Source organism: Corapipo altera, unplaced genomic scaffold (genome assembly GCF_003945725.1).
Source record: "Corapipo altera isolate COAL_440 unplaced genomic scaffold, ASM394572v1 78, whole genome shotgun sequence".
Taxonomy (NCBI): domain Eukaryota; kingdom Metazoa; phylum Chordata; class Aves; order Passeriformes; family Pipridae; genus Corapipo; species Corapipo altera.
The window spans coordinates 2,925,283-2,951,198 of NW_020884904.1; the positions used below are offsets into that span (position 1 = coordinate 2,925,283).

The 25,916-nt window shown below is 36.2% G+C and overlaps 1 protein-coding gene across 5 annotated transcripts in view; it reads left to right on the plus strand.

The window, feature by feature from the left end:
- SBF2 (SET binding factor 2) overlaps positions 1–25,916 on the plus strand; it is a 258,173-nt gene that overhangs the window by 141,780 nt on the left and 90,477 nt on the right. For all 5 annotated transcript variants that reach the window (XM_027651193.1, XM_027651189.1, XM_027651191.1 and 2 more), the window contains exons 7-16: positions 3,121–3,253; positions 4,824–4,932; positions 5,670–5,783; positions 6,596–6,673; positions 8,916–9,029; positions 9,554–9,682; positions 10,442–10,540; positions 12,721–12,925; positions 15,114–15,223; positions 16,729–16,878. In XM_027651193.1, coding sequence (XP_027506994.1) covers positions 3,121–3,253; positions 4,824–4,932; positions 5,670–5,783; positions 6,596–6,673; positions 8,916–9,029; positions 9,554–9,682; positions 10,442–10,540; positions 12,721–12,925; positions 15,114–15,223; positions 16,729–16,878 — 1,241 coding nt within the window. The remainder of the gene's footprint in view (positions 1–3,120; positions 3,254–4,823; positions 4,933–5,669; positions 5,784–6,595; positions 6,674–8,915; positions 9,030–9,553; positions 9,683–10,441; positions 10,541–12,720; positions 12,926–15,113; positions 15,224–16,728; positions 16,879–25,916) is intronic.

A 25,916-nucleotide genomic window follows, 5' to 3' on the forward strand; every position in this document is an offset into this window, starting at 1 on the left:
GTAGAAAAAACTTAAATGGAAATTGAAAATTCCAGGTTCAGCTTGAAACCTGGAATGGACCCGCTAACCTGGACGTGTGACAGGGTTTGCCAGACTGGAGAGACGATGCTTCTTTCCCTTCTGCCACATGAGCAGTTGGCCAGTGAACTTCCTCTGCAGATTTATGAGAGATGTGTTTAGGTGCTCTCAATTTTGGTCTCTTCAATAAGTGCTGCAAATAAAGCAGCGCTTTTGTCTATCTCAGCAAAGCTGGGGATACATCAGGTGCGTTCATATCGCAGTAAACATTTCAAATTCATCTTCCATGGCCAGTTAAAATGCAGTGACTATCTGGGAGACCAACTTGAGAGTCGTAAAAACATTTGCAGTACATCTTCTGCTATGTGGCATCAAAGCTTATCTATGGGAAATAGCTGCTAAGACTAGTCATCTTAAATATCAAATTATGTTGGTGCTGTTTAAGCTGCACTGAAAAATGCCTTTGTAGAGTACAAACTGAATCTTTATCTGTAACCACTAACATACAGCAAAACCAGACTAATTTCCCCAGTGAAACTATGAAAACCTCACAAATTGTATCATCACTGCTTAGTAATTTAAATGAACTTTATGCTCCATTGACGAGACGTCCGGAATTCTCTGTAAATTGAAGACATTCAAAAAATCCATTTATCACAGTGGTAAAGATAAAAATTGTACAGACATATGGTTTAACACTACATATAAGCATGAAGATTACCTATATTATCTATGCAATAGTGTATCATTTTAGTAGTCCCCAGGAGACAGTGTGATCTGCAGCCACCATGTTCAAATACTATGAAGTACTTGCAGGTGTCCTCCTTATACATAAGCAAAATCCTGATTTACAATTCGTTCATGTTTTTTGTTAGTAAAATTTTTGCAAAAGTGCTCAGTTATTGTGTACTCTTGAGAACTGTGTATTGTTTTGGTATCTGATGAGGAGGCCTATATTCACAAGAAATTTCAAGTGAAAAATGCTGATATTGGATAATTTATAGGACTTGTAAAGGTATTAGAATTGACTCTTGAATCCTTATAATTCACAGCAAAATAATATAGCTAAAAATGCTATTTTTTACACAGCTTGATTTCAGTTGAATATCCTCAGTACAGTAATACTCTTTAATTCTTTGCAAAAAAGAGTTCAAAGTCAGTAACATCCAGAAAATATTTTAGAATGTTTACCCCTCAGCCTAGATTTGAGTTTTAGGATGTGCAGAATGGAAAACCATCTCTTTCAAGAATTTTTAGTTATAGTTTAGTTTTTATCACAAGATGGGCTTTTTAAGAGCATTTCATTGTACAAAGTGTTGTGAATATTTGTGAGGATTTTTGGTATTATTTTCCTCAGTAATACCTTCCAAAATATTATAGGTTTATAGAGGGTTTTTTGAGAATTTTTGTATCTGATTGTAGGAAGAAATTGTCAGATGTTTTAAAAATATGTATTCCTAAATATCTTAAGAAGATATTCGATGTGGAATGAAATGGTGTAAAAAGCTCACTTAGCTTGAAAACAAAAACTTTATTTAAAACAAAAGGTATACTCCAAAACAGTCTTTAAAATGTTCTAGGAAAGGAACAGGGGCAGTTTTGCATAAAAGGGGCAGTTTGAGTTTATAGACTCTTAGAGAGATGTTTTTAAACAGGCAGGAGATTCTAACTTTGTGTTTAAATAAGTACATGCACACAAGGAAGGACACTATGTCCAGTTAGCTTCTAGCCATTCACTGCTGAGTGCTGTTTCATTCACTTGAGGAAACTTGTTGGAATTTTTTTTCTTTAACACCATCCTCACATTGTGTATTACAAAGCAGTTTGTTTTCTACTAGCACAATATTAATTATGCCACTGAAAACTACAGGAGTCGTTTGCAATAGTAAGTCACTCAGCCTTATAACAAAGCCTTCTGTCCTCGAGCCCTCTCAAGCCTCTGCCTTTGGTTGTGTGAGTGTCTGCAGGAATCCTGGAGAATGGAGTTTGAAAGCACAAGCTTTCAACACAGTATTATGTCACTGGTCGATGTTCATCCTGAGAATTAAGTCTTTTTTGTTCAATAGCCCTCTCTGAATCCTTGTCCCTTTATGTTTATGAACTAAGCTTCACTCCAAAGAAGAAAATTTGCGTGCGTCGTAAAAGAAAAAATATTTATCCAAACATGTCCTAAAAATTACGTAAACAATACAAAATGTTAATTGTCATATGAGTGGCTCTACATAGTCACACTTCTTATTGGGAAGGTTATTGTAAGTAAGCAGTAGCTTTGTGAAGGTAATACAGGCTGTCTTACTGATAACAGAAGCCATGTCCTCAGGGAAACATCATACATTCCAGCATATTTCAGGAAATTTCATAAATTTCAGCATATCTCACATCTCAGACATGTCTGCTTCTCAGGATGGGACTTTGTTTTAAAGGAAATATATTTTTGGTTTTCCCTGAAAGCGCATGGCTTTGTCTCCTAGGTAAATTATACTGCCTTAAAAAATCCTCCAAAGCTCCCCATCATCTGATTCATGAGTCTTACCCTAAATCTAGTGGGGCTTGTTTAAACAGTCAGACCTTCTTAGTGACATGTATTCTCCTACTGCCCTTTTATAACCTTGTGACTCCTTGAATGCTCTTTGTGGATAAAGTATGAATGTATTTACTAGGAAGTCTTTGTCATTTTCTTTTGAGCTCAGCAGTATGATTTTATTATTTTTTCCCTGCTTGGAGATACAGAAAGGTTTAGAAGTTAAGCCTGGATCAGTGACCAGAATTGAATACTGGATACAGATAAGGCTATGCAGAAGATACACATAATACTGTTTGAAGTCAGTGCTGAGCATTACTGGGATTTGTGCTGAGAAGTGGAAATCCTTGAAAGTGGTATTGAAAGGGAGATGTAATACAATATATTTGAGATGTAGAAATACATTCAGATAGTATTTTAGCAACCTGAAAAACAGAAGGAAGCTGCACTAGTTAAATAAAAGGTAGAAAAACTTGGTACTTGACAAGTTATCATAGGCTTTTTGAAAATTCCTTTTAATGTCATTTTGATTCTTTTGGCATGTTATTACAGTTCTTTCTTATTATTTTATTTTTTTTAAGGAATCCAAAATGTACTCAGCTTGTTCTGTGCCGTGCTTACAGAAAATAAGGTTCTTTTTCACTCAGCAAGTTTTCAGAGGCTCAGTGATGCCTGTAGGGCTCTGGAGTCTTTGATGTTTCCCCTCAAATACAGGTGAGTTGAGTTTTGATTCTTTTTACTCGTTAACTAATTTTATAACACATTTTATAACTTCTGTTACATTGTCCTGTACAAAATGAGTTGTGCTATATTGTTCAAATAAGCAGAGGTTTTCATGATCATACATGCAATTCCTGGTCTGTACACATCATTAGTAAAAGTCTGATTGCATCATGGCAGTGGAAACAATTAAGGGGGAAACATCCCACCTACAAATACAGTAGAAACCCTGCTCACAGCATCAGTTGGATGGTAAAACTTGACAGTGATGACCCATGAGTAAATCATGGAAAAGATATGGAGGAGATCTAATAACAACCTGCCAAAAAGAAAGAAGAGGTGTGTGGCAGAAAACAATGGGGTCATAAACTGAAACAAGGTAGAGAGAGAAGTTTCTGGCTGTACACAGGGAAAATGTGTTTTATTATAAGGATAATTAAGGAGTGAAACAGACAACCTATGGAACTTCCATCCCTGTAGGCTTTCGGGAGCAGCTGGACAGAGCCCAGGACAACTTTTTCTGGATTCAGTCTTGACCCTGCTTAGAGCAGTAGGTTGGATGAAATGATGTCCTGAGGCCCTTTATAACCTGAAAGATTCTGTGGCTCAAAAATAACAGCTGCATTGATGTGTGTCACAGTTTTAAGTCACTGACAAATGTCCACCAGAGAAGGAATTTAAGTCAACAAATTGATGCTCTCTGAAAAGCTACATTTGGATGCAGCATTTTGAAGTGGAAAACTTAATGTCAAGCTGTTTGGTTTTTTTAGGAAGAAGACATCTAATCACCTGTTTCAAATCATGTCATATTTTAATAGCTTTTTTATTTAAAATATTTCAGAGATGGGCTTCATTTTAATATAGAATAGAAAGGAAGAAAATGGAAAATTAGTTTTGGAATGTGTTTTTTCATGCTAAAATAGTAATGAATGTGAACTTTAATAACTATAAATTAGATGTTGAAATGCATTGATCAATTTAGATCCAGATTTTCATGTTACTCTACTGAAAACACTGTTTTGGTTTTTTTAAATTGTGCAATCAAATAAACAATATCTGAAATAGTGTTCTGTACATAATATTTAGTTGTCATTTCAATATCAAAGCAAAATATTTCCTTTAAAGATTTCTTACTAAGGATATCTTACAAAAGGCTGAATTGTAGGTGTCTGGTCAAAAACTAGCCATGTTTCTAAAATGAAGGTATTATCCATAACTTTAGTGTCCCTGGCTACTTAAAAGTTGTGGACAAATGTAATGTACACATAACATAAATCGTTACAGATATAAATAGGCTTCTCTTTTTTTAAAAAATGCACTGGTTTGCAATAAATTGTGGACCTTATAATAAATTATGGAGCTTTAATGACATGTGATTTTAACAGTATGCTACTTGATAAAGAAGTATTTAATTAATACTTTCATCTTTTGTATTTTTGGAATAGTTATTTCTAGTAAATTTAACACATAACAGGAAGATTTTTTTTTTTTTTAAAGAAAAAGGTTGCCCTATGTGGAAGGATAGCCAGAAGCTTTTATTTTATTTTATTTATTCTTTTCACAGTTATCCCTATATTCCAATTCTTCCTGCACAGCTGTTGGAAGTTCTCAGCTCACCAACACCTTTCATCATTGGTGTACATTCTGTCTTTCGCAATGACATTCATGAGCTTGTAAGTATGTCTGACCAGCTCATTCATAGTCACAGTGTCTTTTGTGGTGCTCAACTGCAGAGATTTTCTGTGCTTCAGAGATGTTTGTGTGAGAAATTCATATATATGTTCAAAATATTATTGTAGAAAGCAAGGCAAGACAATCAGGAGAAGAAAAAAAGGGAAAAAGCACCAATTCTTTGGTAAATACATTAAGACTATAAAGTAGAGGAGGGAACCTGTTTGATTGTAGTGCAGGATGGGAAGGAATGCATCCATTTCCAGCTTTGTCATCTATTTGTTGTGAGTTTGAGCATTTCACTCAGGATTTTGAAATGTATTTTCAATGGTTTTATTTTGTCCTTTTTAAGCATCTGCTTGGAGAAACTGAAGCAGGGTTACGAGTGCTTAGAAACACATAATTTTACTTATAGTTACCCTCCCTGTGTTCTTTTGCAAGAAACTGATTAGATATCACAAATCTCTGAACACAGACCTGGAACATCCAGAAACAAAAATAATTTTTGAAAGTTTGGCCTCATTTCACTTTCTTTGGTTTACATTCGTTTTTCGTGGCTAGATTCAGTAATAGGAAGTATTTGGAGTATTTCCTTTATCAAAAGCATTCTGTACGTTGAAGTTAGTACTGGTTTTAATTTGTTTATTTTAACTTATGTGCAGATCATGAAATTTGAACTGTTGTGTTTTTAAACTATGCTCCCAGTATGCACTACCAATAATGTGTTTGTCCCTTACAGTTAGATGTAATCATAGCAGACCTGGATGGAGGAACAATTAAAATTCCTGAATGTATTCATCTGTCTCAGCTACCAGAGCCACTGCTGCATCAGACTCAAATGGCACTTTCTCTAGTATGTTTTGATACAAACTCCATTTTCCAACCTCTCACCTCTTTGTAAAAAAACAAAATATAAATTTCAGTATTAAGCTTTCAAACACATGAGATTTAAAACTATGATACATGCCAACATTCCTGGGTTTAGAAGAGTTTATTATCTGAGTTTAGAGTTAATATAATCAATAATTTAATACTAAAATGTATTTTTCACTATTCAGGAGATAGGTAGTGATTTTTCCTTCTTAATAATGATTTTTTAATAAGAGCATTGTTCCCATTCAGTTTTGCTGCTTTTCTGTTTTTATAAATTCATTTCAACTGTACATTGTCTTGAAATTTAACAAATTAATTACCATTTAGTCTTAAAGTTTGTTTGTGTGATACCCCTTTTTCACTATTCAAGAATGATGTATTCTACATTAGGGAATCACAAAAAAATGATTTCTAACTTACTATCATTGTAGTAAGTTAGAAATCACCTTATTCGGAGATGATTTGGAGGCTTCTCAGCAAATCCTTTTATCTTAAAGAGAAGAATTATCTGTCTGTTAATCTGTTACAGATGAATTGACTCTAAAATCCCTAATGGTATTGACGATCTTCATGGGCTGCAATCAGAGTTTTTGATAACTAGCTCATTTTGAGAAACCTGAAGCTGAGAAATTAATCCCACCTTTATTTCCATATAGTCTTTGTAATTTAACTCTGTCTCTTACTTGAGGTACCTAATATCAGTGAATATTACTTTGAGAAAGAAGAATAAAAGTAATTTATCTTTTTATCAACAAAATGAGGGGAATTTTTTTTTTTTTTTAAATTCCCTAGGTTTTGCATCCTGATTTGGAAACAGCAGATTATGCATTCCCTCCCCCACGAACAGCTTTATCACACTCAAAAATGCTGGTAAGATTTCTGTGTTATGTGTGACTTTCTTAAGTGGAAAACTGTTGAAATTTAAGGCTAACTTTCTTTTAAGGATTTCTACTTGGTGTTCTCTTTTCCATATACTTTATGGTATTATTGGTGTAGCAAAGAAATTCGTCTTGCCCTCTAATAGCATTCTAATGGATTAGAAGTTTCATAAATATATTTTTATTACTATGGGGGCACCTAATTTTGTTTTAATACTACTGTCTGTTGAGTTAAATCTGTGTCTCTGTTTCACAGACCAGTAAAGCTGCAGAATTTTACATAAGTGGAGAAACTGGTCTTTTCCTGTGTTTGTGTAAATGTTAAAATTACACAAAAATGTTCTCTTATAGACACACTCCCCCCTCCACAGAAAAAAAGCTTCAGAAACATGAAAAATGTCATTTATCTAGATTTTTAGAGTGAATGTGGGTAAAGATAGGAGTGGTAGCTGTGTGAGCAAAACGTAAGTCACAGGTTTTACAATAATAATGATAATTATTATACATGGTTTGGTTGGATGTATTGGGAAAGGAGTTATATGGGTTTTAACCACATATAGTTAATTGCCTTTAATGAACTTCGACCTGAGTGAAACTGTATGTCTATAGTTTAGTCTATAGCTTGTTAGGAGTGTTTAGAGCTGAGCTCGAGTTGGTAGTCCAAACTAAAATCCAAAAGCCAGTTCAGTTTAAGAACACAGTTGAGTAGGTATATTTGAAAATGTAATACTCTAATGTGGTACAATGTATTTGTTGTACTTATTTGTTACTTTAAGATTAGGTTTTTTTCGTTGTTGAAGACAGGGAATATTATCCAGATTTCATTTAAACTAATCACAGAATTCAGCTAAAATCTTACTTTGAGTAGGGAAGTTACAAATGAATATAATTTGTATCAAAATAAGTATTTTGTTAAGTCTGAAAGAAGCAACTGTGTGTTCAAGTAGTCAAAAAAGTCAGGGTACAAATGTACCTGTTAAAATCCTGCACAACAGCAGAAAATGGGATTATTTTATAAGGAATAAAATGGAGCCCTTACAAAATGAAGTTAAAAATAAATAACATCGATAATGTTCCAGTGAAGAATGAAAAAACATCTAGTAAAATATTACAATAAGACAGTATTATAGAATCTTATATATACCTTATCTCTTTAAAAAGTCATTACAAGCTTTAACTTATTTAGATTGTATTTACTTGTTAATTATCTGATCAAATGGTTACCTGATAGTAAATATAATATTCTTTGATGGGTATAATGTATAAAGCTAGTTTGTTTAAAACGTCCTTTGAGACACCGTAAAACCTGAGGTCATAAAACAATTTTTAGGACCTTAAGTTTTCAACATGGCTGCAGTGTGAGTAGGTACCTGAGCTGAGATGAAATAACAGGGTGACACGGGGTTTGATGTCAGTCTTTAATGGCATCTGGGCCAGATGGAGATGTCACTGCCCCAAGTCTGCCCCCAGCTGTTCACATCATTTCCACTATCCTGATAGCGTGTAAGCGCTCTCTTACTTAAATAAAACAAACCAGGACTTTAAAGATCTACTATTTAAAACTTTTCAAAATAACTCTGGCTTATTTTGGCGGCTGTAGATTGGCAGGTGAAGATGTGAGTTGGAAGAGTCCTGGACAAGTAGCTGAGCAAACTTAGAGCTCTGCCTCATCTGGCAGAGCCACAGCTGATGGCTCTGGTGATGCCTGGGATGCTCTGAGCCTGGTTCCTCCAGCAGCAGCAGTTCCACCTTAGGCTCCCATGGTTTCCTTCTGTCCCTGCCCACTCCAATGGCACTGCTTGTGTAGTGCTGCAAAGCCCTGCTTACTTTATTGAACAAATCCAGGCTAAAATACCATCTTTCCTTTATTTAGCATCAGCTTTCTCTCATGGCAGTTCATTCATGTGGTTCACCACATGACCACTCCCCTGTTACGCTGGCATTGCCCAGAGCCTGTGGTGTGGGAAGGATCAGCAGGAGTGGAGGGGTGACCACGTGCTGAATTTGTCATTGCCTTCTGAGGCCAGGGCAGGGGAATTAGATGACCTTTAAGGTCCCTTCCAACCCTAACCATGCCATGAGACAACCTTATATGTGTACAAGTATCTCTGCTTCATGTGCTTCACTGCTACACCGATGAATTTTTTAGGCATTTCTCATATAGTTTTATACCAAGTGTGGAAAAGCTCACAATACAAAAATGTTTTGACAGCATATTTGATTACTGCTTACAGGATAAAGAGGTGCGAGCAATCTTCCTTAGGCTATTTGCACAACTTTTCCAAGGATACCGGTCATGTCTTCAGCTGATCAGGATTCATGCTGAACCAGTAATTCATTTCCACAAGGTAAAAGAGAAGCAGACACATGTATTTAGTTAGTATTCACTTGCACCGTGTTATTCCCACAAGCCTGCCTTTTGAACAAGTGGTTTAAAAAAAAATAAATAAAATTATCTGCATGTGATAAGCATATCGTTTTGGCATAGCAGTATATCAGTGTGTTTTAGTGGGACTAATTGCAGGGACGGTGAGGAAATGTAAAACAAAGTCAGCATTTAAATTTAATACAAATAAACATTTGAGGAATCAGTTGTCGAATTTTGAAAACATATGTATGCAATAAGAAGACATTGCTTGAAGGTACTAGTTTTCTGTTTTATTACCTGTGAGATTTAAAAAATGTGTGCATCTAACTTCCAGTTCTGAATTTAGGTGTAAAAAGATACTATGTATAATAAAAGATTTAATTAGAAAGTACCACATACTCGTATAAGCTGATAAGGTGGTGAAAATGTTTAACTGCTAGTACATAAATGGTTGTGGTTTTGATACTTATAAAATACATGCACTTTTTTCTGTCTTTGCTGCAGGCAGCCTTCTTGGGCCAGCGAGGCTTAATTGAGAATGACTTTCTAACCAAAGTCCTCAATGGAATGGCATTTGCTGGTTTTGTGTCAGAGAGGGGTCCTCCCTTCAGAGCCTGTGATCTTTTTGATGAGGTGAAAACTGTTTCTGTGTTCCCAAGTAAATTATGATGTACCTGTGATATATCAGCATGTGAAAAACTACTGAAATGCTTCTGAATCCTCACTGTTTATTAAATCAAGTTTATGCTAATCTTCTCAATTCTCATTTTATACTAAGCAGATATTTCTACCTTACATCCATAAAATTGTGCCCTGCTCATATGTGTGAAATTAAATAGTTGTATAAATCTTGGTAATGCTGTTCATCTTGTCAGGTTTGTAGCTTTACAATACATGTGTATTAGTACAGAATTATTTTGAATATTTCAATTATATTGTGTGAAACATTAATAAACTCATTGAGAAATACTAAACACGTATCCAACTATACAAACTGAGACAAACAGTTTAAAATTTTAAAAAGTAATGCCATATTTTTACTGTGCTGGCTTTCAGTTGAATGTAGAGTAAAAACAGAGTTTGGTATTAATTCTGTGTAGTAGTAGTAGTAGTACATACAAGAAATGTGGATTGTGGTATAGAAATGTGATAGGAATGTTTTAAGTATGTAGGACTTTCTGTGTTAGGCAGGACTAAAACATCTGGTAACAGAAACTCTCTATGAAACTGATAATGTCTCATGTTCCAGAGCAGCATGACATTGCACATTTTTTGGTGTTCGGCTTTCTTTCCTTTGTTTCAATTTAAGATTAACTTTTCATAACTTAAGAGGAAATAACATTTTTTTAGTTGAATTATAAACATTTTTATTCTTTCTTTTTTCAAAAACAGTTGGTAGCCTTTGAAGTTGAAAGAATTAAAGCCGAAGAGGGCAATCCACCAAAAATGATAAAGCATGTTAGAGAACTTGCAGAACAGCTCTTCAAAAATGTAAGTTTCCTATACCTGCTGCCCTTTTAGAGTTGAGATGGTAACATTGAAAATTCTTATTTCTGAGATTGATCCAGTATCTGACAATGGAAATGACAGCTTGTGGTAGTCATCATCTACATTATGGCAAAAGACTTTGAACTTTAATAATACTGGTTTACAGATAGCTACTGCTACTTACCACTCTGTTTTCTTAGTGTGTATTCATATAATGTAATGCTGTAACCTGTCCATGTCAAATACATCTCTTCTTGCCTCTCAATAGTTTTTCCTCTGAAAGCTATACATCCAGTTTGGCATAATGTATACTTTCAGCAGATCTTTCCTGCTGTGTGACCCAGTCCCCATGGTTTGTGTGCTCCGCAGACACTACTTGCTTTTGTACAGCCTTTTTCTTGTACCCTTTAGGTTTCCTACAGTTCCTCCCAGTTTCATTCTTGCCTTCCTATCATGTGTTTGTGTTACATGGTGCTTTTGTAAAATCTCTTACTCTTCCATTAGCGAGTTTTGGGATTGGTTTTTTTTTTGGTTTGTGGGTTTTGGGGGTGTTTTGCAGTTGTTTTTTGGCATCGACTACTTTCCCTCCTTCTCACACTTCCTGTGGTTGTTCAGACTCCACAGAGCATTATCTGTTACAGTCAGCTGACACCTTTGTCACCCTTTCTTTCCTATGTCCCACTTCCCCAAAACTATGGTTTACAAATACACTTCTGTAAAAAAATCACAAGAATTACAAGGTGTTTGGAGGGTTTTTTTGGGGTTCTGTTTGTCTTGTCTGATGATGAGATTTATTTATACCATTGTGATTGACTTGCTACTTCACTACCACTAAGTCAATGACTTAACAGGAGTATACACTTATATTCACTAAGTCAGTGACTTAGGGCATTTAGAAGTCAGATTTCTAGTAGTTATGCATACATCTCTCTTTGACTAAATATAGGTGATGAGTAACATTGCTTCTTGAAGTTATGCCTAGAGCTGCCTGATTTTAATCTGACTGCATAACATATTTTGACATCTTGTTCACAGTTTTAGTAGGCATCATATTGTAGCTGTGGCAGTTTAGATACATGTGAGAGATGAGGTCTGTTATGGAGAGATAATGTTTGTATTAGTCTAGGTGGTACAACTGGAAAATCTAGACAAGTTTTTGGCATATACCACTTCAGTAGTTCAAGACATTAGACCTACATTGCCTAATAGCATATATGTCTGACATGATGTTTGTGCTGTCCAATGTTAAAGTAACTCTGTTTATTTCCTCTGAATCTCTCTTCTCAGTGAAATGGATTGTGGAATAGTTATTCTCCTTTTCTGGCATTTTCTGCTCTGTGCCCTCTGTTACCCCCTGCTGAGACTGTATGCCCTTCCTCTGCCTTGCTTCTCCTGGAATCTGCTGCTCTCATCCCCTCAGCTAGATTTTTGGCTTGTTCCATTAAACTTTACTTTGCTGAAAATATATATGGCCAAGTAGCTGGTCTGTTCTGGTGCTATTTCTGAAGTTGATGCATCTGTTCTCCCTTGTTGCCTTTTGCTCCCATAAATGAAAGTATTAAGCTGCTGTTTACAAGTTTGCTTCCAAACCAGTTGTGCATTTGCAACAGAAACTAATTGATGGAGTGTCACTCCTTGGCAGTGGTATGTAGCCAGTAATAAGTAATAGCATGGAGTCAAATTGGACAACAGTAAATTCAGACGTGATTAATGATAACCCCTGGTACATATGAATGAAGAGATGAAAACATTCTGGTTTGTTTGACTGATTGTTATACTCCTAAAGATATGGGATCCTGTGAATGTTGGTAGGTAGTCTTCAACCCTCTCTCTAATGAAGAAGTTGATTGTCAAATTAATTTCTATTCAAGTCCTAAATACTCATTAAACTGCATAAATCAACCCAAGTTAAACAGTGATTTTCTTTTGCCATCTTTCTTTTTGAATTTTGCATGTTGACAAAAATAATTTTATAAAAACCTTTAACAAAGTTGGAAGTATTACAGATAATGAGTTAAGGGTGATATCAACGTGAAATGTTTTATTAGTCATCTACATTAGATATTTGGCTTCTTAATCTTTCAGGTATGAGAGATACACAAAACAGCAGTAAAATTAAGAGCAGACCAATGGTAGCACTGCGTGATACAATTCATGTATAACCTTTTGCTCTTGACCTGCAGGAGAATCCCAATCCCCACATAGCATTCCAGAAAGTGCCACGGCCCACGGAGGGCTCCCACCTGCGTGTTCACATCCTGCCTTTCCCCCGGATCAACGAGTGCCGGGTGCAGGAGCTCCTCCAGGAAGGCCTCGCCAGGAGTCAGGGGGCCCCCCCTGCCACCCGGGGGGACAAGAAGTGTGTTGTCCCAGCGGGTCCCCCTGTTGGTAAGTTCATTTGTTCCCCGACTTACTCATTTCTCATCCTATCTCATTATATGTATGTATAATGTGTAATTAGCATGACTACAATGTGTTGCTCCCAATTTTGTATTAATGCTGTATTTTTAGTGATCGTAGTAAACTCTGGTACATAGACTTGCATGTTGGCCTTTGCAGTTTTAAAAGGCATTTTGTATCTGCCTTTACTAAGAAGTCAAACATCCATAGTACGAGGGGCATAATTGCTAACAACAAAAAAGATTTTGATCTGAGTTAGATTTTGAGTTGTACTATTAGACTACATATTGTTCTGCTCACCTAGGTCTGATAAATATCACCACAGATTACTTGTAGGACTAGCTGAACCAAGGTTTGAACTATTAGAGTTTCTCCTTTGATACTAGTGGAAGGCATGTAAATTACTGGAAAAAGGGAAAGAGCAAACATAGCATCTGTCTCAAAATTAATATATCTATATTTAAATATAAAGAACAGATTTAATTTTAGTGACAGAAAAATTCTGTTAGTCCTAGTCATCAATCTGAATGATGGCATAAACCAGTACGTTTAGTAACCTTGCAGGACATGTGAAGCTGGCAGAGCTTGCAAAACCTTTGAAGGGTGGGATCCAGTCTTTTAAAAAAAAGTAGAGATCTTACCACTGGTCTCTGTTGAATTTTGTCCTTCTCTACTGTTTTTCTTCAAATAAGGTATTGCACTTGCATAGACATGATCAGCTGACTAGCCAGCAGTGCTTCAGAAATTAATTTGGGGATTTTAATGACCATAAGGCAAACATGACCCAGCTATATCAAGCTACTGCAAAAAAGACAAACATCTTAGTAGGATGTATAAACAGGAGTGCAGTCAGTGAACCCCATGGAGAAATCTTTTCATTGTGCTCGGTAAGACCTCAGCTGGAGTGTTTGTATCCATTTTTGGACACTGGAAGACTGCCTCCATTTTTGGTTCTGTTGGAGAGATTCCATAAGAAAGCAACAAGAATGACCAGTGGTCCAGAGAATGTGACCTACAAGGAAAGATGGGGAGTTGTTTAGACTGAAAAATAGAAGACTGAGGGAACACATAATAGCAGTCCTCAATTATATACGAGGCAGTTAGGAAAAGAAGGGGAATAATCTGCAATGATAAGAAATAATGGGTTTAATTGCAGCACAGAAGTAGAGTTATTTGTCAGCAAGATGTGGTAAAATGAGGATTGTGAGGCAGTTGAGTGGATTTTTTGTCAAGCCATGGAGTCTCTGTTATCACAGAACATTGGGAACATATTAGACAAACATGAGAAATAACATAAATAGAGTTGATCCTGTCTAGGGACAGCAGGACGAACTAGATGGCCTCTTGAGGCCCTTTCGGGGCCTGTTTCTCTTTGGGTTTATGTAAGAAGAGGATGAACTCTCTTCACCTGCCTTTGCTGTGGACTGTGTCATTAAAAGGCTTGATGCAACAGAACATTTTCTTTTTGATAAGTTAATTCTTATATCAAAGGGGTTTTGTGGGTTTTTTCGAGGAACAGCTTTCACACTTACACTCCCTGCTGTTCCGTGTCTCAAAATCTTTGGATATTAGTAGCTCATTATTATCTACAAGAAAGGCTCATTAATATCTACAGTAGAATCTACATTTAGATTCTATTTACTTGATACTGTAGAGTATCTATACTATTCTGAATTTTCTTGAAAAATGATAGCTAAACAGTACATTAGGAGAATAATCTTTAGATGTCAGCAAATTGGAATCTACATAAGAGAACAGGTTTGTCAGGTTTTATTCCATGTTGCAGAATTCTTGTGGCCAACTAAAAATAACTGTCTACTGCTACAAAGTGTGCAAGGTTACATAGTTCAAAATACATATTTTCAAAAATATATTTTTATATTTCATTTGTATGTTAGAGTTTGTAGTCTCTTTGAGCCCGTAGGAATCAAATAGAACAAATAGTTAAGAGAATCCAGTTAAAATTCAGACCACTCTCTTCTTTAGATAGTGTAGGAAAACCAAAGATTTAGGATCTTATGTTCCCGTCTGTATATACCTGCTAAAGGTATTTACTTAACAGAGTAAAATGGAGGGCACACTGATTTTAAACTTTTTTTTAAAGAACTTTTTGGTATTCTTCGTTGCTCTTGCAGGAGACATTTTACAGATGTATATTCTTCTTTCTCTTTGTTAGTTTCCATAATGGAAAAAGGAAGCACAGTTTTCAACAGTGCTCAAAGGCTGGAAGTTGTTAGAAACTGCATCTCATTCATTTTCGAAAACAAATTTTTGGAGACTGAAAAGGTAATAAAATGAAATTTTAACTTCCCCAAATAACCCTCTGTTCTGTTAATGAGCAAATGGAGACTGACCTAGTCACAAAGTACACTTTGAAATCATTTTTCAAGCACTAAGGATTGTTTTGACCATTTAATTGAGTGAAGTAAGCAATAAAACTAATCATCTAAATGCAGTACTGTATGTAGTATGAGGCTAATGAATGTGAAAACCTGTTTCTTATACTACATGGGTGCATTGAAGCCCTTTCTGCTAATTATTACTGTTATAAATAATATTGTCCACATAAATTTTTTAAAACAATTTATATATTTATTAATTTTATATTGCTCTAGCAGTATTAATTAGAAAGACGGCAAACAAAAGACATATGATTCAGTGTTGAATTAAATTTTCAGTACAGTAAATTTTGCCGGTTGTAAAAATCAATAATTTGATAGAACTGAGAGAGGAATGTAAATATTTGGCATGTCTGCCTTCACTGCAACGTACTAGTGAGTTGATATCCTTGATATTCTTATTTTTTCCACATTACGAAGTTGCCAACTTTTGTAGATTCTGTCCATAGAGTTTTCAGTTATTGATTCTAGAGCAGTCAGTCAGACTTACAATCAGACCTAATTCTGCATGTGAAAGTGACTGTAAACTTATTTTAAGCAATTTTTTGATTTCTCAGGGAAGTATAACCTGTATATCTCTGAGGCTGAGCAAGTCAAGATAGAAAATGAGCTTTTCCAAATTTACAAATTATAGTTTCAAAATGCACATGGGAAAAGTCCTAATAAAATATGTAACTCTTTGTAAGAGTTTTGATCCAAGTATAGCACAGTAGTTTTTAACATCTTTCAACTTACAGGCACTTGGGAAGGTTCAGTAGTTTTTTTGTCCCTCTGCATGGTAAATTTTTCCTTAGCCAATAGGCTGCCTTTTGTTACTTACCTGTTACCACAATTAACTCTAGTCTAAAGGGCCACAGTTGAGAATCATAGATGTAGTACTTGCTGCATCTTTAGAATGTTGACATAAGTATTCTATTGGCGCTGTTTTAGGATAAACTGCATGACAATCTTGTGTCCTCATTGCTATGAGAGGTATGCCACTTCTAAAACCATTTGTCATTCACTGCTTATCAGAAAACATGCTGGTTGGCCTTGGCAGGTGAACTCAGGACCTGACCTGGCTGGTACTGAACAGAGCACTTGCTTTCATGCACGATAATCCATTTCTGATTTTGCATCCGTTCAATGACTGTCTGTATAAAATGATTTCTATTTCCACATGTAGGCGAGAAATCGTCTTTAGTGCATTTGAAAAAAACGTAGGAAAAATTTAATACTTGATAACTCAAGCTAAACCAATCATTATGTGGAAGTCTGATATTCAAGCTGATGGGTAATTTCCAAATTATTCTTTACTATCACTTGCAATTTCTTGATAAAGGAGGAACGATATTCGGTGTGAATAGTGCCATTTAATTTCGTTCTCATAAAGCCAGGTGTTCTTCTCTCCAGACCCTGCCTGCAGCTCTGAGAGCCCTAAAAGGGAAGGCAGCTCGGCACTGCCTGACCCAGGAACTGGGCCAGCATGTTAAACAGAACCGAGCAATACTGGACCATCAGCAGTTTGACTACATCGTGCGAATGATGAACTGTGCTTTGCAGGTACAGTATGGCAAGGCTTTGTTCTTTGATTGTCTTTCTTTTGTTATAATGATTGCTTAGAGTGATGTGGAGAAGCAAAATAATTAAATTATAGGACCATGTCCTGCAGTGATGTAGCAGATACTACTTGATGGGGGATGTACGGTATTTTGTTGTTGAAAGGATAAAGGACAAAACACTCAGATCTGTACAGAACTGCCTGATATGACAAACAGAAAGAAAACTTCCCATTATTAATAATTTAGATACAATTTAGTTTTGGTAGGTATTGAAATGATTTAATTTAATGGCTTGAAGTGCTTTCTTTAATGAATGGGTCTTAGCTTTTCCAGGTCATTTTCAACTCTGAGCTCCTAAAATGTGTATCACCCAAAAGTTTGTCCTCTTTATCATCACATAGTTCAAGAAGAAAGCCTGCTTTCTGCTTCCATGGTTTATGATGGTAGTTCTACTTGTCATGGTGACAATTTGTCAGAGACTCACTTCAAGTCTTTGCAGTTCATCTAAGTTATTCTGCTGATAAATTACTTAGTGCTGAATAAACATCAACATATGGCGGCGTCTACCGATGAGAGCATAATATGTGGATAACTTCTTTTCATTTCAATAATTGTTCTGGTTTACCTTTCCTTGATCTCAATTCATTATCTGAAATATTTTATGGACTTACATGTTTTCAGTCTGTTGTCTGAGAATGTAGTAGTATTTTTCTTAATTTGTAATGTGATCACATTTGGTTATAATTTGTCCTTTGTTGACCCTGTCTGAGTTATTGTATCAAATTAGGGATTTGATTGAGGCATTAGTATTTTAATCCCACTCTCATCTAACCTAAAACCCACTGAAATTGTTTTGCAGCAGTTTGTTGACCCACATTTTTTAAAAGGTGAGTGCTAAATCCAGCTTTCACTTAAGCGTAGAAATAAATTAACATTGACTGAACAAATGGTACCTCAACTCACCATCAAATGCAAGTTTTGTGGTCTGTTGCATTTCTTGTTTGTTCACGGTAAGATATTTTTCTACTGTTGCAAACAGAGTTCAACTTTACCTGAGGAGTCTTAGGAGCAAAATTAACCTGCAGTTAGCAGATGAAAACTGAAGTCGACTGGCTAAAATGGCACAGCATGTAGAGTGTGCTTTTTTGGCACAGGCATTGTCCTTTTCCAAGCCCAAAGGTTAGCCTTAGAGTAGGAAAATACAATTGAAATTATCTTTGAAACTGTATTTCATGATTAATGGAATACTACACCTGCTGTGTTTTCCAGAGTTAGAAATTTTCTTTCAAACTAGAAAACCAAAAAAACAAAAAAAGATTTTGTTTCTACTTTTTTGATTGTTCCTGCGGTTAAAAAAAAAAATCAAGATGTTTTTAGACAATAGGGACAAAATACAAATCCCCTGTATTTTTGTGTCTTAATAGAAAACATAGCAGAAGAAAATGAGAAGTTGAGGAAATTTCCTTTGCTGAGGAAAGAAATACTGACATCACCTTTTAATAAAATAATAAAATCCAATTTTGCTCTAGAAGAAAAACGTGGTTTTTTTCTTCCCAATGGTTTGAAGGACCAAGAAGGACCTTAATGTTCAAGAAAATGAACGTGTCTGGAGTGTTACTGAAGTTAAAATAGAATTATTTTTTTTTCCTTAATAAAACTATTGACTCAGATCATGCAGAGGAAACAGATCAAATAAAGAGGCACAGCTTTATGCTTTTTTTTTCCCCCCAATTGTATTTTCATATCTTTGAAAATATGAGATGGAAAATTTCATTTCTCAGGAATAAACCTGGCCAGTGTGAAAACATCTGAACTCCTGACACTGGGCATCTAGCTGGAAGCAAGTATTTAGTACATCTACTTTTATGACATATAAAATTATTTATTAAGATAAAAACATGATTTATAATTTCTCTGTGCACTTTGTTCAAGTGTGTTATTTGAAACAATATGTATATTGTGACATTTTGGAGCTCCTCTGTATCAGTTCAAGAAGAAAGTACATTACCAAGACCTTACTTAAGTCTACCCTTGCTGCAGTGGCACTCAACAAGTCAGCATTTTGCTGTAGAGACATGAGTTCTGTAAGCTGCAGGTCACGAGACCAAGTAATTTAAACAGTGTCTGTTAAAAGACACAAAAGTCTAATTTAAGCGATGTGATCTTAACTGGAGATGTGCTCAAGCTTTAGGGAAATACCACATTAATTACGATGGAGTTTTTGGGGAGAGTTAGATGGCAGTATGGCTTTAGGACCTCACTGAACTGCTGGAATTGTAGAAAACTGTCTCAGTCATACCACCAAACGTCTCATCCCGGATTTTTCTGTTGACATTATTGCATGTTTCCATTGGCTTCTGTAAGATACAAACTGAAATATTGCTGTGGCCATGAGGAATATAGCAGGTGATCCAAAGGCTGAGAGGAAGGGAAGGCCCTGGGCACAGCTAACAGGTTGGGCAGAGCCCTGGCTCCCTGCTGGACACACTGGGTTAAGTGGGGATGTGTGTGCAGCATTCTGCAAATCTAGTGCAGATCCCTCTGTTACTAGTCAAGATTATTCTGTTTAGTGTCAGGTTTTTTCTTTTAATAGAATCTATTATCTTGTTTTGTTGGAGTCCATAAAAATAAAGGGGAGATGCTTTTTGGAGCTCCTCCATGCTCATTTTGTGCAAATAAAACACTAGTCATAATCTCACCATGTATGTTGTTGCTGCTCTCATTATATCTGGTGTGACATGTCTGCTACCACAGTGCCTGAGAACAGATTAAGGAAGAGAAATTAAATATTACTACCATTGCTTGAAGTTAATAGCTATTTTATTTTAGTGAAAAATTACTTAGGCTGTATTTCCCCAAGTGTCCAATCCAGACATTTTACAAGTGGGAGGAAGGCAGGATGGTATTTTGCCCATTTCTCTAGAGATGGCAAAACTTGGGCTTGACACATCTCTGGTGTTTGTCAACCTGAGCCTCTAAGTCCAAGAGGGACACTCTTTTGAACTAATCCTCTTTCTACTGTTTACAGTCTGAAGGTAATGGGTAGGACCTGCAAAAATTAATAGGTCTACAATGTGTATCAGTGCTATAGAATTTCATATTAATCTACCTTATTTAGCAGGCAGGCAGCTGTGGTAGACTTTAGGTGGCTTTACAAATACAGTTAAGGTAAGGCATGATGTAGCAAGTGAGTACTGAAGTGGTAAAAACGTCCTTTACTGTGTCTTCTGGGGAAGTATTGACAATCTACTGCTGCTGAAATGGAAACAAAAGAAATATTTCTGATCATTTTTAGTAGTAGGAGGATCAAAATTACACAGAGATTATATTGTTCATTGATTAAAGCAGATACCTTCTGATGAGGGCATGTAAATTCCCAACTTTTGTCTCTGGAAGGAGTTGTCATTGGCCACTTGCTAAAAACTTTATTGTCATGCCCTAAGTAAGACTTTTTCCCCTGACAAATCATACACTGTGACAAACATTTAAATCAGCCTATCTTACAGTAGTGATTAATATCTGTGTTAGCAAAGCAGGAGCATTGTATTCTGTTTCATATGTTAGATAACTAAATTACTGTTAAAAAACATCTCCAGTGTTGTGAAAGCTTAGTATACTGATCAACAATTCAGTTTATTCATACAGATACCACTACCGCTAAAAATGTGAAATTATAGCTCTAGACACTATTTCAGTCATATTTGCTCTCCTCTGCTGTCATCTCAGAATAATTTGCAGTTACACATAAATTACTATTTCAAAAGTTTTTCTCTTCCCTTTTAATTTTCTTTAATGAAGTTTGCTGACATTTCAGAAAAGACTACTTAACTTTTTTTGCAACTAAAAAAGCTAATTTTTTACCAGAGAAACACTTCTATGTAGTTATGTTTTCAGCAACACATTGCACTTTTAGTGCTTATTAAGAAATCATGTCAGAAACCATCTCAAGGCTCAATTTACATGCTTCTCCATTAATTTATTGCTTACATGACTTGTCCAGAGTTTCTGTTGTCTCTCTGACTTTCCTCAGAAAGCAGCAAGTGAACATTATATTTTGAAATACAGTAGTACTTAAATTGATAAAATGGTAGAAAAGGCAAGAAGAGGCCTCGTGATACTGTGGGGATGGTATTTGATAATTGGGAACAATTTTCATATTAAAAAAACATTCTAAACAATTTGCATAAAATATTTAATAGGAACAATAAGGCTTAAGAAAATTTATTTCTGGGGAGGGATTTCCTTCAGATAATGCAGGACTGTGAGATAGCTTCCTTAGGTAGGTGGAGCAGATGAAACTTTTCGTTTAAAAACAAAAGCTCCAAAATTACAATGTTGCGCTATAACACTGCCTCTGTAAGATGTTGGTCAGAGAGATTGCCTAACTGCATATTAATGCATTTGTTTGGTAAATATGAGTCAAACTGGAAAACATACGTGCCCCAGACATCTGGATTCTTAGTCTAAATGTGGTTGGAGTGGGAAAAAGGAGCATAAAACCGCTAAATACATAAATACTTTCAAAATCCTGGGGTTTAGGTGTAGGAAAGGAGTGGGATCTTCTATAAACTGACACTTTACAAAGTCATTGATGCTGGTTTAGGACCTACTTTGCTCCAGTGTCACATCTGTGTGAAGAGGCATGTGTTGTGCCAGTGTAACTGAGAGGATATCTTTAATAATAGACAAATTAATCATTGTTTTAGTGCTTTAGATAATTTCTGATCGATCACTATGGCTTTCCATAGTAGCAATAACCAGATAGTTATCTTTCAAATAGATTGTACTGAATCTTCTAAAAGTATACTTACAGTATACAGTATGAAACACAACTGTAGGAAGTCTTAGAAGCAACCAGGGGAAAATTAAAAGCTTAACCTATATTAGGTTACAACAAAGGTATATCTGGGCCATCATCTGTTCTCCAGCATTGGTCAAAAGCAGATGAAGGATTGTACTGATTAATCTTGCCTGTAACTTTGCTTGTGATTCTTCTGTGTTGCTTTGGTGTAATAAAGGCCTCTTTCTAGCACTTATTGTACAGTCTGTTGTGAAAGAAACTTTGATATACAAAATTTAAAAAATCGCATTCTATAAATAATATTAAATTTATTTTTCTTATGCAAATAGCTTTTGTATTATGTTCTGCCACCAGATAAAGTTTTAAAATTTTCAGTCAGGTCTCAGAATTCAAAGGTTTGCAAATACTTTCTAATAACGAGAAAGATTTTATTGCTCTTGAGAGAAAATCATCTGTGTATGTGTGTCATATGATTCAAATTCTTGGCAATATGAAGGTTAAATGAACTAGCATTTCTTGTATTTTATGTTGAAAACCATGTTGCTAAACATTTTTATTTTGGAGGGTTATAGTAGGTTTCTCTCCTCTCAGATTTTTATTTCATGACCTGCCTTTTGTTACTCAGTTTGACTTACATTCCTGGAAGCAGAGTTTCAGAATTCATGCTTGAATAACAGTATTTGAACATATTTTAAGGTACTTCAAAGCATAGAAAATCTATCAAGAAGAGAAATCATGGGAGTTTAACAGGGCCACATTTAATTCAATTAATTCATCAGTTATTAACAGTTTGATCTTCCTCATCATATTAGACATAGTCATGGTATTATTTAAGTAAAAGAAAGGAGATTAGAGTGTTTAAGGCTTGGACTTGAAAATTCCAGATTTAATTCTCTACTGTGCTGCAGATGATCTTTTAGGTTTTTTTCTAGTCACATCATATAGTTTCTCTGGTCCGTGGTTTAATACCCAAAAAGTAGAAATAACAGCTTTTTCATTCTGTTGACTTCTTAGGGGTCCACCTGTAATATTCTGGATTTAATAAAAGAAGCTGCTGTTCCTGAATCTTTCTGCTGATGTCTCTTTCCCGTACAAAAATACCATTGCATTGATGTTGAACTGATGGTGCTCACAAAATTTCTCTAGGGAAAAAAAATGGAAATACGCTGTAGAAAATCGTATTGTTGATCTGTTTTTATTTTTCCTTTTTTCGCTCTGAAGAACATACTGTTGCACTCATCCTGTCTCATTGGACGGCCACAGAGTCCAGGAAAATTCCATTCACAGGCATCTGTTTATGAAATCCAGAAAACAGAGTTCCTTTCTTTGCGGGGTTGCCTCTGTGTGTGTGTATTCATGCAGTAGGTATGTGTGTGCTGCTGTCACTCAGCATTGCAGCTTCACTGCATTCCCAGCTTCACTGCTGCTGCTGTCAGGCCAGTCAGAGCCTACACTGCAGGTGTCAGGGGGGGTGGCCACTTTGACATAGCCATACCCATCCTTCGCTGGGCCAGGACTCTCCCCGTGTAGGTGACAGTGTCCCGGTAATTCCTTGTGGCATCACTTCGGGACATCTGTGTGTGCCGTGGTCTCCGCGGCGAGGTGTCTGGCTGCTTCTCCATGTCTGTCCATACACCAAGGTGGTTGCTTCCAGTTAAAGTGCCTCTGTGGTTTTAGTGAGGAGTTTTCTTGATGGCCAGGCAGCAGAAAACTGTGGCTGCTTTGCACACTGGGGCTGTGCCAGCAGAGCTGTTCAGGAATGAGCTCGTGTGTGGCAGAGAACTTCCTAAATTGCTGTTTCCCTGAAAACTTCCATGACCCTGTTTCTGTTAACCTGAAAGCATTTCTGACCTCTGTGTGGACCTGCCCTCCCTAACTATTGCACAAGACTGTTACTTAAAGAAAGGAAATGAGAAGGATTAGCAGAACTGAGAGTCCCATAGTGTGTGTTGTCCATGCCTGCATCTGCCTTTAGCCTCCCTCCCTCTCGGCTTCTCACCAAAACATGTGGTGTTCACACACTTCTCCTCCCCTCCATGTACACACATGTGCACGTGACTGATACAGATATCCATGTCTGCTGTACAGAGAAATATATGCACATGTATTCACATAAACTCAGTAGTAAATAGAAGTTAAAATAATCCCCCAGTCCCACTACAGTCAGAGCAGCCTGTTCAGGGTGTGAATGATCATGTATCACTGGAGGGCTCTGGTTGCAGGGAATCCCCTGATTTGCCCCAGGTCCGTTGCTGCTAACATGAAAATGGATGAAAAATGCTAGAATAAATGTGATAGCATCCTACTTTCTCTTGATATAACTTGCCATAGATAAAACTTGATTTCTAGACCACACTGTGTGGGGATACTGATTATGCCTTTATTATGTTTCTGTGCAGTTATCAGAGCAGGTTCAGCCTTGTTTTAAGGGTCTCTGTTTAATATTTTATAAATATATCAGATGATAGCAGTGTATTGGTTTTAATACAAGAACAAGCAGAGCAGCACCAGCAGCTCCTCTGGCTGGTTGCAGCTTTGGGGCTCACAGCAGCTCCCTGGTATGGATAAGGAGGGTGGTACAAACCCACCCATCCCAGATGGGTCTCTGGGCCGTTGGTCAGCTGGAGCAGGCTTTACTCAGGCTTTACTCTTAAGGGATGTCTCCTGTTGCTGGCCTCTCTTCAATCCTCTTACATTAGCTGTTGATGCAGGGCATGCTCACACGTGGGTATCTCACTGAAACCATGTAGCTCCTTGGAGTGTTGACATGGTAGGCTCTGACTGTTCTCAAGTGTTCATTGCTGCTAATTGTGGCCTTGTGGTTGCCAAGTGTTCCTAATAACTCTGTGTTCTGAATAGTTTTGGTTGTCTTGATGAAAAGCAGACATGTACTTGTATGCTACTGTGAGTAAAACAAGTCTGAGTTAGGAGCTGTGTTATACTGCTGTGTAGTTGCTCTCTAGCCTGCCTTGGAAAGAGGGGGACTGATGAAAGGTATTAAAAACAAAACAAAACAAAATCCTTGGTGTTGGAAATAATAGGCTTTTTACTAGTATAATAAGTTATGTGAAATCAGTGTCTTCTGTTTTTACAAGTTTTATATATATAAAAATAAGGAAGTAACGTGACATTTTGGGTTTATTTTAGATTTTGTCTATGTATATAATGTGTATTTCAGTACAGGTCCATAATTCCCTATAGATAACGTGTTTGGTGTGTGTACATGCACTTAATCTGTGCTGTCACTTTATGTATACAGTAAATAACAGAATATTGCACAGTATTGATTTACTGTACCCATTCAGTGAACATACCTCTGTGACCACCCATATGCACAGGTGTATTTAGCTGTAATGCAGTCTTGTATGAGGAAAATGAATGCCTCTGTAATGTAGTCTCTGATCTTCCTTCCCTTGCACTTTACCCTCCAAGTAAGTGTTAAGCTGAGGTAGAGCAGCTGCAGTGGGACACTGCCTTGACCACTGGTAGTACTTACCAGAAGAAATGGGCCATAGAGACGACTGGCTTGTTGTTTCTACAAGGAATTTCATGAAGCTTCTGTTTTTAACTGTTTTGTTTTGCAGGAATTTGCATAAAAGGTACTGATGGGTGCCTGTATGGTCCTCATTATTTCTTTTTCACATAGGGTCACTTCTAAAACAGAAAGAAAATTGAATATCTTCTAAGAATTTGGTTGCTGTTGTGTTTGTATAACCTTTGGTTTAGACAATTGAAATCTTTGCAGCTTGTATTCAAAAACTGAAGTGTGATTGTGAGATAAATACCATAAAACAAAGGCCAGTTCTGGGTTTTGTCAGTATTTTGTGTAAACTTTGACAAATACATTAATATGACAAACAAACAATAGTGAAATATTTGCTATTTTAGAATTATTTTTAAGGGAAAAGAGCATGAGAATCAATTTCTTTACAGTAAAAGACCCACTTCTACTGTTACATTAGAAGTGTGTGCAGTTAGAGAACACAAACAGAAAATAAAGGTGTAAACAAAAAAAAATTTACAATCTACGTATGTTGCAAAAAATTCTTGTAGCTGTTGGCATTCTTTTTCATTATTCTAGCCCAGAATTATGACTGAAATGAATTGTTTTTTAGGATGCATGGAAAATGCCATGTAAACATGCTTTAATGAGAATTACTTTTAGTAATTCCCTCCCTGTACACAGTCAAGGGTAGGATTTGGTATCTAGTCATCCAACAAAGTATTTAAAAATTACT